This window comes from Neolamprologus multifasciatus, chromosome 17, assembly GCF_963576455.1.
Source record: "Neolamprologus multifasciatus chromosome 17, fNeoMul1.2, whole genome shotgun sequence".
NCBI lineage: Eukaryota > Metazoa > Chordata > Actinopteri > Cichliformes > Cichlidae > Neolamprologus > Neolamprologus multifasciatus.
This window is the reverse complement of record NC_140455.1, coordinates 7,851,931-7,866,655: the sequence shown is the minus strand read 5'-3', so window position 1 is coordinate 7,866,655 and position 14,725 is coordinate 7,851,931. Positions and strand designations below refer to the sequence as shown.

The following is a 14,725-nucleotide window of genomic DNA, read 5'->3' as shown; positions in this document are numbered from 1 at the left end:
AACAACACAGCAGCTAACAGCAATAAACAAGGAAAACAACAACCCACCAACGATACATGTCACCTGTGGAGATCATCTAAAATGACAGCAGGTTCTGCTGAAGGAGCTTTTAAAGTTTTTTGAAGAAAAAAAAGTATACACTATAAAAGTATAGATGTGTATTTGGCTTTGATGGAGTGTGTGTGCATTTTTCTTACCTCCCAATGGTGTTAGGCAGTGAGGTTAGCTGGTTGTCATCTACCTTTAGTGTTGTCAGCTTCTTTAACATTCCTGCAAACACACACACACACATGCAAAATTACTCTGTTCCTAGAGCAGGGGCCTCAAACCTGTGGCTCAGGTGCTACAGTACATTCATCTCCACTTGCTCCCTGTGGCTGTTAGAAAAAGAAGATGAATATAGAAATAAACAGCAGTTTAAAAAAACGTATGAGTGTCTCTGGACTGTGGGAGGATTTCAGAGTATCTGCAGAGAACCAAGACACAACCATGACATACAAACTCCACACAGAAACACCTCAACCGTTGGTGTAAAGTGACTCTTTACGTAAAGCAGGGGTAGGCAACTCCAGGCCTCGAGTGCCGGTGTCCAAATGTCAAATGATTAGTTCATTACCAGGCCTCTGGAGAACTTTGAGACATGTTGAGGAGGTAATTTAGACATTTGAAGCAGTTGTGTTGGATCAAGGATGCATCTAAAACCTGCAGGACACTGGCACTCGAGGCCTGGAGTTGCCACCCCTGCTTTACGTTATCTACAGACTGTGAAAAGCTGACCAAGAATCCTGGAAAAACAGCCAAGCAATGCCACAATCAAAAACAACTGGGGTTTAATGTTTCCAGCGTTTCTTATCGTAACTGCAAATATCTCTGAAAACAATGACGAATTTACTGAACAGTTTCTGATGCTTAGGTTGCAGGTAAACAATGCACTATTTAGCTCCAAATTCTCTTTCAGCAAACCTCTTGGCAATGAATGGAAAAACACCCCAGTCAGCACAGTCACACACACCTAGGAATTCAAACTACAGCACAGTGATAATGTGTGGCATTTATCAGTAGTGTCAATATGCTTGCAATATTGTGTTAGTATAAGGATGGCAATGTCAATATTTTATTAAATAAAATAAAAATTATCTGGGAATACTATGAACAAGAGGGCTCATTGTATGCACCACCATCATGAGATTTTCCAGCTCTACCGAACTGAAATCAGCTGATTGTAGCTTAAACGCACAGGAAGACAAAACATGTTTGTTTGAGGCTTTTTTTCTTTCTATCCGCCTGAAGCTTAGATAAGTGAAGAACCTTTGTCACGACAGTAACAATATAATTATAATTGTATTGTAATTACTGAATGTAATAAACTACAGCAATACTGAAAAATGTAATGTGATTAACACATTACCCCCAACAGTGGCCTTACGGTAGGGTTTGGGAGGTTTTTGTGTCGGTATGCTTGACAATCTCATTTTATGGCAAAAAAATAACTAAAGTGAGATAACGTTAGTCTTGTTGACAAAGTTTAACTCTGATGACAGTTGAAACAATATGATAAATTGAGGTATGGTTTTGCAATACTTGGCATATTGCACAATGTTACTATAGTATCAAAGTATTGATATAATATATTATGGGGTGCCTGGTGATTCCCACCTCTAACAGCCAGCTACCCTCAGTGCTGCTGGTTACTTTTCTGTCTTTTGCCTGTGGCAATAACGCTGTGTGGATAATCATCGCTGAATAAAAATATGCTAAAATATCCAATATTTTTATTTAAATATGTGCTGCTGCCCTACTGGTATATACTTAAAATGAAGCTAACAAATTTCCATTTGCTTTCATTACTTTTAAAGTCATTAGGCTACTCAGAGTCTTTGTTTATGTTTGGAAAATAACAGAATTTAGGCTAGCTGTTTTCAGCATTTATGCTACTTAGCTAACAATGTTAGCTTTACTTGTCAAATCTTAAATTGGCCTCCACAAAAGCACAACAGAATGACCAGTTTGGTAAAAGTATAAAGTAGGTAACACTTTCTGAATGATTCATAGTGTTTTTGGGTGTGTTTGCGTGTCCATATGTGTATACCTATAGAGTCAGGAAGGTGCTGCAGCATGTTAGAGGATAGCAGCAGGTCTTCCAAGGCCTCGCAGCCCGAAATGTCCGCGTCCAATGTCTCGATACGATTCTTAGCCAAGTCCAAGTACCGCAATTGACGAAGCTTCCCTATTGACTATTGTGCGGGGAGAAAAGAACAGAGTAAAGACGAATAAGCAGAAATCGGAAAAAAGCATAGACATGTTCAACTGTATATGCTCACATGAAGCTTTTTGTCCCAACTTCTGCTCACCCCTGGTATAGTCTGCAGAGAGTTATTATCAAGCCATAGCTCCTTCAGATTGTGGATCTGTTCCAACACCTCCGGCTGACATGCGAAAAGAAAAACCGACATTTTCACTGAACACACACTATAAATTATACATTTAGACTTCGCATTTATATTGAGACTACTAATTATGTACAGGTGCAGCCTTTCTTTTCTGCAGTTCATTTACAGATAACACTTTTGGTTGTGTTACTTTATTGTTTAGTAGCTTGAACATACTGCATGCACAGCACTGTATAGTTCAACCTTTTATGTTTCTGCTTCTCTTAATTTTCCATGTCCACATTTACTAATTTCATTTCTAAAACATGCGTTAGCTGGTCTCACCACTTCAGAAAATTCATTGCTACCCAGATCCAGCCTCTCGAGCTGTGTCAGTCTGTGGATGGACCTGAGAGGAAAGAATCCACTGATTAGTACAGGTTTGACATTTTGTACATAAATTTAAAATTGTACGTACCGAAGACCTCACAGCACACATTTAAAATTTTAAATACTTCATCTGAATTTGGACACAGTGAATTCTTATGCTGTGGAACTTCTGACAAACTTACTCAGTTTGTTAGAAGTTTTGAGCCCAAGCAAACCCCTGTACTGCGGTGACTTTAGCATGTAGCATACGTATACAGCAGAATTTACTGTTTAGCACAGGCAGAGAACATTTGGCAAGTGTTTCATAGGCACAACCCACATATTGAACTCTGCTCTTTAACCCACAGATGCATTTTCCTTACAAATGTGGATCCTTTAAAGGATCCAGTCATATAAGATATATTTCCAAGACTAATTTTTACAACAAAGACATAATCAACTGAACACAAATGTCATTATCTTTTGTGATTAAGTTTAGCAATTGCATTGGTAGGGTAACTGGCATTAATATTACCACTTCTCACAAGACACTGTTACTGAAATCACTGTTAATCTGCAAGTGCTGTACAAGGTTATTGAGTCTAGAAGCAGTTTGTAGTGGAGCTGTCCTCTGTGGTGATGGTGAGGATAAAGTCAGCTACATAACATTAAACCGCAAACATTTAAAACAGTTATGAGTGACACACTGATGTTATATCAGGCTTCGTTAGTATTTCAGAACACCTGCAGAGATAAATACAGTTTTCATCCGGGGATCTGGAAATGCAAGCTCACACTCAGGAACACATGAGACTAAATGTTTCTCTCGCTCTCTCTCTCACACACACACACACACACACACACACACACGGCACACATATGGCAGTTTGTCTCACTTTGGCATTGTTTTCAGGTGGTTCTCCCTCAGCTCCAGGATCCGTAGTTTGGAGAGTCTGAAAAGCCAGAAGGCACATGAAACTTAATTCAATGCAATAACAATCTATCGACTGCAACAGCTAATGTTTGGGAAGTTACATCAGGTCAAATAAGAGAAACAAGCCCTGTTTAATTTGACACTGAAAGCATTACATATGATCAACACCCACTGGTATTCATCCATTCAGAGAATACCTGCAACATATAGATTTTCATATGCTCTAGCAAACAGTAGCACACTATGACCTGGATAAAATGCTAAAATGTATAGTGATAATGTAAAGATGGATAACTGGTTAACTGGAAACAAATTCATTAGCAAACTGTGAAGGCTAATGAACCTGTATGTGCACAAAAATAGAGACTCTGTTCACCAAAGTACTTAATCACAAGCTATCAAAAACAGTCAGTTTACCTCCCAAAGTTAGCAGGCAGATACTCCAGGAAGGCATCGTTTAAAAAGAGCTGGGTCAGATTCAGGAGCTGCGTAAAACCATCTGGGAGTCTGGGAAAGAAAGACAGAAAGAAATTGTGCAAAACAAGAAAGATGAAAAAGGTGTGTGTCCTTGAACGGACTCGGTGGAATAAGACACGGACAAAGTTCCCATAACAACCCCTGCAGAAACAGCTAACTGCTGTTAGCCTGCGGATGACTCATCTGCTGCATGCACACGCTCCCTCACACACACACACTGACACACACACACACAAAGCATGAGAAACCTGCAGGATACTGTGTGGTTGACTCTAGTTTTGCTTCGTGGCATTAACACACCGATAAGAAAACAGCAATTACAAGTGTAACACCTGATGCTCACAGTATAATGATAAACAACACCAGCGCTCTACTGAAATACTTACATCTTCTGCTGCAGGCCAATACTGATTCTACGGGATATGAATACAAGAGCATGGCTGTATAGGGTTTATGGATGCAGCCAATTATTATAAAATATTCAGCCTCTCTGGTGCTACATAAATATGAATATGTAAAAGCAGGGTGACCTGTAAAAGTGTGAAATGCTGCAATCAAACAAACTTGAAGCACACTTTCCTTTCTTCAACGGAAATTTGCTTCCTAAATATAACCGAGCCAAAGTGAACGTCTTAGAGATGTTTGTTCTTATGATGATGCAGTCAGCGTTTTCACCGTGGTTGTTATCCAGAGGCTGCGTGCTTGGAGTAATTAGATGCACAATGTTCAATTTTTCAACCTAGCTTGTAAACATTAAGGTTGACAGCCATCAAACCAGAGACTGAAGTAATGTGTAACAGGTTCAGCTGTGCAGTAATGTGCAGAGTGTACAGTTTGTGTCTTACTTGGTGATGGGGTTGACACTGGCTTCCACCACAGACAAGCCTTTACAGCATTTTATATTGTCTGGAAACTCCTGGATTCCTGTTTGACAGGAAGAGAGTCATACATGATGTTTAGTTTCACAAAAGTCTGGACCACCTGGTTTTGTTTCTTCTTCTTCTTCTTCATTGTGAAATTTCGGTATTGCAATTATGAGGTTTCATCCTGTTATTTTAAACCAGGGTTGTTTAGGCTGGATACCGTTTTTACTGATGTCTAGCTCTTTCAGGTTCACCAGGCTGGCGATGGTGGTGGGCAGGTTGGACAGGTCGTTATCTGGCATGCTCAGCTTCTTCAAGGCCTGGCAGTTGAAGAGTTGCTGTGGGAACACAAAGAGGGACGATAAAGGAATTATGATCTTGGCAGGGTGTAGAACGTCACCTAGAGGCATGAGGCACTTAATGTTTTTCAAAAAGCTAGGCCACTTTAGCAGCACTTGTCTATTAATAATGCAAATGTAATGTCTTCCCAAAGGACAAAACACATTATAGATTGAAAGGAAAAGACATCTAGACAAATGTGCTCCTAAACAGAAAAAATATGCTAATAAGAAAATATATACAAAAATGAAAGAATTTGGGGGTATGTAAATGCGATAAATGCTCTAGGAATTCAGAAATACCCATGTACAAAAATATAACAAAGCAAATGGTCAAAACTAAAAGGTGATTCCGATATACCAGATTCTAAATGAGCAGCAACACAATGGTTAAGAAAAAACGCATAGCAAACGATAGCAAAACAGCTTCACTCAATCTTCACTCCCTGCATTTTAACAAAACTTTCAATCACTCTTGCTGCCTGCTAGAATCAATAATGGCTGCATTTAACATCCAGAGATAAGGCCAGAGTTTTAGGCCAAATAGTGAAGTATATGGGCTCAGCAAGAGTATTACTCTCAATGACCAAGCTAAGCTAACCTTGACAGTTTTTCTACAGACTCACTATGGTATGAAACCAAAAGGTGTTTCTCTTCATAAATGTATCTGATTGTTATATAGCAACAATAAGCCAGCTGATAATAAGCCAGTAGAGCAATAATAATTCAAGTTTTAGCTAATATTAATTTAAAAAATAAACATTGTGCTAGCTACAGTAGCTGGGTTATAATCCTCTTGCTTGCCAATATGGCTATTTTTATATGAATGTCATCAAAGTGGGAATATTTTCATTGCTTAAATATAACAATAGTAAAGCAACTGCAATATTAGCGGTTTTGGTTGCTAAGTAAAAGCTATTATATCCTCCCGAGACCTAAGGAAACAAATATCTTTCAATGTCCTGCCTATTTGGAGCTAAAAGAGGCCACCTGAACACATGAGATATCATTGGAAAGGCCACAATGTCCTCTCCTGAGCGCAACATAACTTATTAGGGTAACTCAAATACGTCAAAAGATATAGACCAAAAACAAATGTCTGTTAAAGAAGACATAAAAGAATAGGCTGGTTTTCAGGAAGGTATGCTAACAGCTATTGTCAAGATAAAATGGAAAATTTGCATACCCTGAATTAATGTAGTCTCATATACAACACAGTCTCTCTAAACTTCTTCCCAAACTTATAGAAGAATTGAACAGAAAACATTGAATGTTCTTAGTGTAGTACTTGCACTTTTAGTTTTATGCAACATGCCCCTCATGAATATACAGTAATTAGCCACACCAAAAAAAACCAATAGCATACAAAGTGGATTAAACTAATAATCGTATTATTTTGCAATGGCTTTTTGGAAACTTGGGTCCCTGGTCGCAAAAGGTTGATTCTGTTCATCTGGACGTAGCGTTTTCAATGCAAGAAATGTTTCGTCACTCATCCATGTGACTTTTTCACTCTAAGCTGACTGCAGGTTTCCCCAGTCTTATAAACAGTATATTGCACAATAACTGAAACCAGCCCACTGAATGAACAATGGGCTGTGAGGTCAGATCATTAATATGCAAATTCTCATGACCATTGATGGACAACCACTGATCAAAGCCTATTGATCATTGATCAGTACTCATGGCCATTGATCAGTGGGATCAATGGCCATGAGTACCATTCACAGAGAGTTGAGGAATGGCTGCAATCACAACATTGTAAGATGGCAAAAATGTACCCTTAGGCCCCCTCCTCGATTCAGAGATGGTCTTTCCCTTTTCACGTAAATGGCCTCCTTGACGCCCCATTCAAACCAGCGTTCCTCCCTGTCCAGGATGTGTACATCCTCATCATGGAAAGAGTGTCCGCTGGCCTGTAGGTGTAAATAGACTGCAGAGTCCTGGCCTGACGAGGTAGCTCTTCTGTGTTGTGCCATCTGCTTTGCCAGAGGTTGTTTGGTTTCCCTGATGTATAAATCCTGGCAATCCTCCTGGCACTTAACAGCGTTACTCTGTGTCGGGGGACCTGATCCTTGGGGGTGGACCAATTTTTGGTGCAGCGTTTTTTGGGGTGTAAAAGCCACAGAGACCCGGTGTTTCGAAAAAATGCGTCTCAACTGTTCCGATACTCCTGACACATATGGGATCACTAAGGGTTTTCGCTTAGGCAGCAGTTATCCTTCTCTTCTGGATCAGCTGGAACTTTCTTTAGGTGCCTTCCCAGCTTTGACAAATGTCCAGCTGAGATAACCACATTTACTCAAGGCCTTCTTGATGTGATGTGTTCTATGCTACTTTAAAATGTACTAGCTAGCTGTAGTATATTTTGTTGCAAACCCTCAAAACATATGAAGAGGCAGCAGCCTCTTTCCTGCAGATCAATGTGCAAGATTTTGGGCTGTGGGAGGTACCTAGAAAGAAACTACGGCAGCACGGGCTCCACACAGAAATAACCCTGACCACATCTAAAACCACTTCTTGCTACGTAGTGAACGTGCTAACAACTGCACTACCGTGCCACTGTTCCCAGATCCAAACTTGATCAAACATCTGGGCTTATTCAGGATCCAAAGACTCTGCTGCCATCACATGTAGACTAACGTCAAGTGACACATCTATGGTTTCCTTGTCCATGCCCAGACATATCAAAGCTATTTTGGAGGCATGTTGGGGGAAGAACTGACACAATCTTAAGTAGGTGATTTTAATTCTGAAGATCATATATATTTTTGTTATTTTATTGACCAGGCAATATGTCACCTTCATTAATTCTAGGACATTCTCTTCAGTAAAAAGTACAGCACATAAGCCACAGCATATATATTCTAAAATGGGCAGATCTGCTCTGTGTGGAGAGGTCACAGCAGGCCACTGTAACAGAGCCTTCTAAACACTCACACACATGTAGAAGCTGCCCAACTCACTCACATTGGAGCCAGAGACTTAATATGCATTGCTGGCACAGACATACATTGTCAAGACTGAGCAGAAATTTTTTGTGCAAGTTAAATGCGAGGTCGCGCATCTCATCTCATACATCCTTATTAGACTGTCTCCATTCATGCAGGCTATATTTAGAAATCTAATTCAACATCTTTGTCATTTAAACCAGGCCAGGATATCCATAAAATGTGACGGCCCTTTAATAAGCAGCACCTGTAATTCTCCTTGAAATTTTAGAAGGGCGTTCTGCATCAGCAGTCCCCACGTGGGCTGCTTCTGTGCAGTTCCCAGTGTGAACTCATGGATGTTAATGTATCAATATTGCCCAGTAAGGGTATCGCCACAAAATAGTGAGGGCATTTTAAGTTAGCATCAGTGTTTCACATCCGAAATCCAAATTCGAAAAAATCATAAACAAAGCAACAAGACTAATGGTCAGCATCGCATACACAACTGTACAAAAAAGGTGCAGAACTAGCTCAATAAACCTGAGTGGGTGAAGTGAAAAGGCAGTTTTTGATCCCTAATTGTTACTCAGGGTACCAGTGGATGAACAGCTTTTAATTGTGAATTTGATAAACTGTCAGAATAAACAGATTTTAGTTTAGTAGTAGAAGCTTAATAGTAGAAGAAGAAATTTTAAAACCCCCCAAAAGAGGTCAGTAAAAGGAAGAAGAGTTATATCAGGAAAAAATTAACACATGACTCAGGGGTACCTTGGGTAATTCCTCAATCTGGTTGGCATCTAGGTAGAGCTCCTCCAGAGTTCTCTCAAAGCTGAAGATTTCCTTGGGGACCTGCTGCAGGCTGCAGTGGGAGTAGTCCAACACTGAGATCACTTCCTCTTCACCACGGAAACAACGGCACGGCACCAGCCGGCCAATCAGCTTCCGTTTAGTGGTCATTTCCAGACACTGCACTGAAATGGCGAGAAAAGGAGAGAACAGACATGATGTTAGAGGCCTTTAAGGTTCAGCAGCTCGTGATTTTAACAGGATTGTTGTACCTGTTTCTTATTAATTATATTATCTTTAATTTGTAGATATTCTATATGTAATTTAAACTGTTTTCTCTTTGTTTTATATTTGTAGAACTTTGGCCAACACTGTTGGATGTAAAGTGCGTTATAAATAAAGATGCTATGCTATGCTACCTGATGGAGTTCTTCTGTGTAGAACCTTGTCAGTCTGATAGCATCATTAACAGTATATGGGCAGACTAGCGCACTAAAAGACAGGCTATGATATAAGAAACTAGTTATACAAGTGTTTCGATAGTGAAAAAATCGTGAGTGGGATTTTCTATAAAATGTGGGAAACAAATTCTAAAAACTATGTGATAAAACAATGTGAGTTGCATTCATTCACAGTGACAGATTTTGCATCTTTTGATGAGTAATGAAATAAATAAATGCACAAAGAAACATTTTCACAAGCCACCTACTGCAAAATTATTCATACTGTGCAGAAGGAAAAAATGTGCTTATTTGAATCTCAAGGTGCAAAAAACAATGTGTTAAACACAGTGGGATCAGATATAGGAGCTTTTCATTGTACAAATATCACCTACAAGCCTTGAATAGACTGGAGGACTGTTCATCTTATGCATAGTGAGCCCTCCACAGCCTTGCAGAGGATGAGAAACCAGTGGTGACCAAATGGTTTGCTGAGTCACGTTAGTGTGTCTTGGGATTTTGTAGCAATCATGCATTATTACTGCAATATAATTTTTAATGACTTGTTCTATCTGTAGGCACTCTGTAGTTCCTCATAAATACAGAAGCAAGCTGTCAAAAGTAATCAAGCCTGCTCAGACTTGATCCCACCAAATGGTGGTAATTTATACAGTGTGACACATCAAAGCCCCAATTTATGACAAGAAGAATGACAAAATATGTGACAAAAAAATTTGATCACTTCCTACAACTAACAACACTTTGATCCCCACCAATAACCACCTGAGGAAAAGCGAGAACAGTATCAGCAGAAACTACTAAGCTTCAATAGCTTCAGTCAAGTCTGGGGTGACAAGAGTTCCTCGGTCCAAATTCATCATCAAGCTTAGTTAGCTAACAGTAACAAGCATGAAAAGAAACTAGCATTCCTTTGAGGCTGAAACCAAAAACGTTTGATGGACTGTGTAAAAGTCTCATAAATGGTGAGGCAAGTCCGTATTGGTGTTTTTTGCTACAGAAAAAATAATGCAAGTGTACCAGATGATAACAGATGCTGCAAATACACATAGCACCCTCATCTGACCATGGAATGAAGGGAAGATATTGACTGATAAAGAGAGAGGGGTGAGCAACCTTTACTTTCAACAGAGTAATTTCTGAGAAATTATTGCCCTTCTCAACCAATGCAAAGCCAGTGAAGGGCATTAGACACTAGCTTAGGCTTCGAATGCTGTAGTTCAATTTAATTCAGTTTCATTTATACAGTGACAAATCACAACAACAGCGCTTCATAATGTAAGGTAGACCCTACAGTAATAAATACAGAGAAAACTCCAACAATCATATAACCCCCTATGAGCAAGCACTTTGGCGACAGTGGGACGGAAAAACTCCCTTTTAACAGGAAGAAGCCTCCAGCAGAACCAGGCTCAGGGAGGGGCGGGGCCATCTGCAGTGACCGATTGGGGTGAGAGAAGGAAGACAGGATAAAGACATGCCGTGGAAGAGAGCCAGAGAATAATAACAACTATGATTCAGTGCAGAGAGGTCTATTAACACATAGTGAGTTAGAAAGTTGACTAAAGAGGAAATACTCAATGCATCATGGGATTCCCCTAGCAGTCTACACCTACTGCAGCATAACTAAGAGAGTTATGCTGCATTAGTTATGCTGGGGCCTAATCCTAAAGGTAGAGAGAGGGTCTGGCAGACACATACTTTTCTATAAAAAATACCGGACACAAAACATTTTTTTTTACTTGTGAAAACATAAACAATATCAGATTTTGTCTTCTATTCATAATTTGGTTAGTGGTTTACAACATTAATAATAAGATAAGACAATCTTGATGTCCAAAATTAGTGAGCTGATCCTTTTAAATCTAAACCACAGTTCAAAATCAGCATACAAAGTATTTTAATCTGCACGTACCAAATCTTTCTGTTGGCTCGAGCCTCTCTGTGTCGTGTCAAGTTTGAACGTTCTCCTCATCCTGACTCTTAATTAAGTTTGTGTAAATGTGAGTGTGGCTGACTGACAGCCCTGTGAGAGACAAAAACAAAGTAGTCTACCAAAAAATATGAACGCAGTGATCTAAAATTGCTGAATGATTATTTGAGCTGTTTTCTTACGCTGAATTTGAATGAACTACTGCTGTACTCAGATTTGAGTCCATGGTCAAGTACAGGAATCAGTGCCCACATCCTTTTGAAATAGACCGACTCTGAGCCAGATCAGACATGGACACTGCTAAAGGTTTGCTCTTACAGTAAAATTAAACTAATGTGGGTATTTGGGTGGATTATCCAACGCTAAGTGTCCCCCCGTCCAACCAAACCAAAACTGCAGGTGAAGTCGTATTATAAGTGACTTTAAAGAACGATATCATTTACACTAGCACCACATTTTTGTGAAGTGAGACATATTAACTTCACGTAAACTTTGACATTTTTGCATAGATTAAGGAATGTGGATTTTCCTGCTGTGGATAAGAGAAAAAAACTGCACCAATGTAAAAGGCCATGTGTACGGTGGCCCTGTGAGTTCAAATGCACTGAAACTGCAGCAAATAGAAAAAGGCTGCAAAAACAACAGAAGAACAGAAAAAAATAATGCAGTAAAAGTTCACAAAGAAAAATGAGAGAAGTGTTTTGGGGAGACAAAACAGCTGCAGGAGTGACAAGCTAACAGAAAATGGCTAAAAGCAAACAAATGTTTACAATATTATATGAATTATGTGATTAAAACACACATTACCTTGCATCTTTTTCTGCCACACAATACCAATGAATCCTTTTCAAGTATGTCTCAGTACAATCTTTCACATGTTTTGGTTTCTGTCACTTCCACAACTTTTCCATCTTTTTGGGTTTTGGGTTTTTTTTCCCTTCCATTCTGTTTTTTTCAACTTTTATTCAGACCTTTATGTTTTGTTTTTGTTTTGTGTTTTAATTCAACTGCGTTGAACAGCCACTGTACATATTGGATACGTGAAAATTGTTCCAAGATAGAGAAAAATGTGAAATTATACTTTAGGTCACAGGTGTTGAAGGACCCACATTAGTTTAAAAGCTTCACATGACTGTCAGGCAGATGTAAAACTCACATGGCAGATGGGTATCACAGTGATCCCCCGCCAACCAGCAGTTACCCAGTTCACAGCAGGCTGAGGCTCGGCTCGCTTTGTCACACACACACACACACACACACACACACACACACACACACACACACACACACACACACACACACACACACACACACGCGCGCGCGCGCACACACACACACACGGTCTTTTCAAACAACAAGCCAGAGCCATATAATTAGACCGAATCCTTTGTAATTCTGCGACAACATCGCTCCATTACACAACTCCATTTAAAAAGCTTGTGGCTGAATGGCATAAGTAGGCTAACCATGGTTATTAAAGTCCTTGAGTGAGGACTCATCATTCAGCTTTATCATTGCAAACCCACTCGCTTGCTGCGCTCAATCTATTGACAAATAAAGACATTTTAACGCCAGCCCTTTCAAACGGAACAAAGAGCGAGTTTTCAGTGATTGGACTTCAATTTCCTGCTTGATCTTCAACTGCCATCGAGCACAACAGCAACTGGATGCGATGAGGAGCTGCACAGCGGCATGAAAAGAAAGAGATGAGGAAACTAAAGAGAGAACGTGAAAATAAGAAGATGTAGAGAGCAGTGAGAGGAACACCAGGAGGCTCAGAGATAAGACCTGCAGCTTTATCTGGCTATAAACACACACATGTCCAGCTGCACAGTGAGACCAGATGAATTCAGACGATAGAGAGAGTAATCTTGAACATTGCGAGTACACTGTGTTATCTGCTCTAGCTTTTTCCAAGCCACTGAAATCAGATAAAAAGGTCGCAGATCCTGCAGGACTGTTTATCTAAAAGGACTCGACCATTAAAATCAATGCATCCTTATCCACAGTCATGCTCAGCGCAGGTGTAATGAGGCCAGCTGACATTTACTGTTTGCCTATTCTATGTGTAAACCCGGCAGTCAGTGCTTCTCACGATGCTCCCATGTTTGGCGGCGGCTTGTCTGTGCATTACTTTTACCGCAGATACTCGGCCACTTCAGTAGTTACACCTGCCTTAATTATTTGTGAAATAGATTCAATAAGATGCTTGAAACATTCCTCAAAGATCTTTGTCCATGTTGATATGATAGCCTGTCATATTTGCTGCAGATTTATCAGCTGCACATGCACAGTGTGAATATGCTGTTACACCACATCCCAAACGTGCTCTACTGGATTAAAATCAGGGCCATTGGAGGCCATTTGAGCCTGATCTGAGCATTGTGACATGGCATGTTAGCTTGCCGGAAGAATCCATTAGAAGTTGGCTACACTGTGGTTGTAAAGAGATGGACATGGTCAGCAACAATACTCAGGTAGGTTGTGGTGTTTAAACGAGGCTCAGTTGGCACTAATGGGCCCAAAGTGCAACGAAAAAATATCTTCCACACTATTACACCACTACCATCCTGAAATATCGATACAAGGCCAGATGGATCCATGCTTTCCTGCTTTTCAGATTCTGAAATGTACCGAGAACTTTCCCACATTCAAAGTCACTAAAATTACTTTTCTTCCCCCATTCAACATTTCTGAATGCAAACAGTTGCTGCCATGTGACTGGCTAATTTGTGTTAATTAGGTGTACCTAATAAAGTGGCTGGAGAGTGTCGTTTTAAAGCAAATAGCGTGGATACTATTAAGAAAGTGTAAAAAGTTTTAACCTAATGTTTTCTTATATATTTTTTAAATATATAACTACATCAATGAATACGTCACTTTGGAGACTTTGAAGAAATTGATGTGTTAATTACACTACTGTGACATAAACTGTGTAATCAATATAATCATGATGTACACTGCACATTATGGAATATTAATGCTACATCTCTCCTAGATATGAGAACTGTAAACCATGCTAACATCAGATGTCTACCTTTTATTGAAAGTAGTACAGTGCAGTACTGCGCGGCACTATTCAGTTCAATTCAATTCAGTTCAATTCAATTCAGTTTTGCTTATAGTGCTAAATCACAACAACTGCTTTAAGGTGCTTTATATTGTAAGGTGAAGATCCTATAACAATACAAAGAAAACAAGAAAACCCAAGCAATAATATGATCCCCTTTGAGCATGCATTTTGGCAACAGCGGGGAGGAAAACC

General features: G+C 39.7%; 1 protein-coding gene across 16 annotated transcripts in view; it reads right to left on the bottom strand.

The window, feature by feature from the left end:
- lrrc7 (leucine rich repeat containing 7) overlaps positions 1-14,725 on the bottom strand; it is a 143,234-nt gene that overhangs the window by 38,327 nt on the left and 90,182 nt on the right. For 11 of the 16 annotated variants that reach the window (XM_085138008.1, XM_085138007.1, XM_085138000.1 and 8 more), the window contains 9 exons: positions 9,052-9,254; positions 5,233-5,350; positions 4,995-5,073; positions 4,090-4,179; positions 3,635-3,691; positions 2,715-2,778; positions 2,322-2,426; positions 2,090-2,234; positions 198-270 (listed from right to left, as the gene is read on the bottom strand). In XM_085138008.1, the coding sequence (XP_084994134.1) occupies positions 198-270; positions 2,090-2,234; positions 2,322-2,426; positions 2,715-2,778; positions 3,635-3,691; positions 4,090-4,179; positions 4,995-5,073; positions 5,233-5,350; positions 9,052-9,240 (920 nt within the window). In that variant the 5' untranslated portion in view covers positions 9,241-9,254. The remainder of the gene's footprint in view (positions 1-197; positions 271-2,089; positions 2,235-2,321; positions 2,427-2,714; positions 2,779-3,634; positions 3,692-4,089; positions 4,180-4,994; positions 5,074-5,232; positions 5,351-9,051; positions 9,255-14,725) is intronic. The other 5 variants (XM_085138005.1, XM_085138011.1, XM_085138009.1 and 2 more) reach the window with 1 other exon arrangement.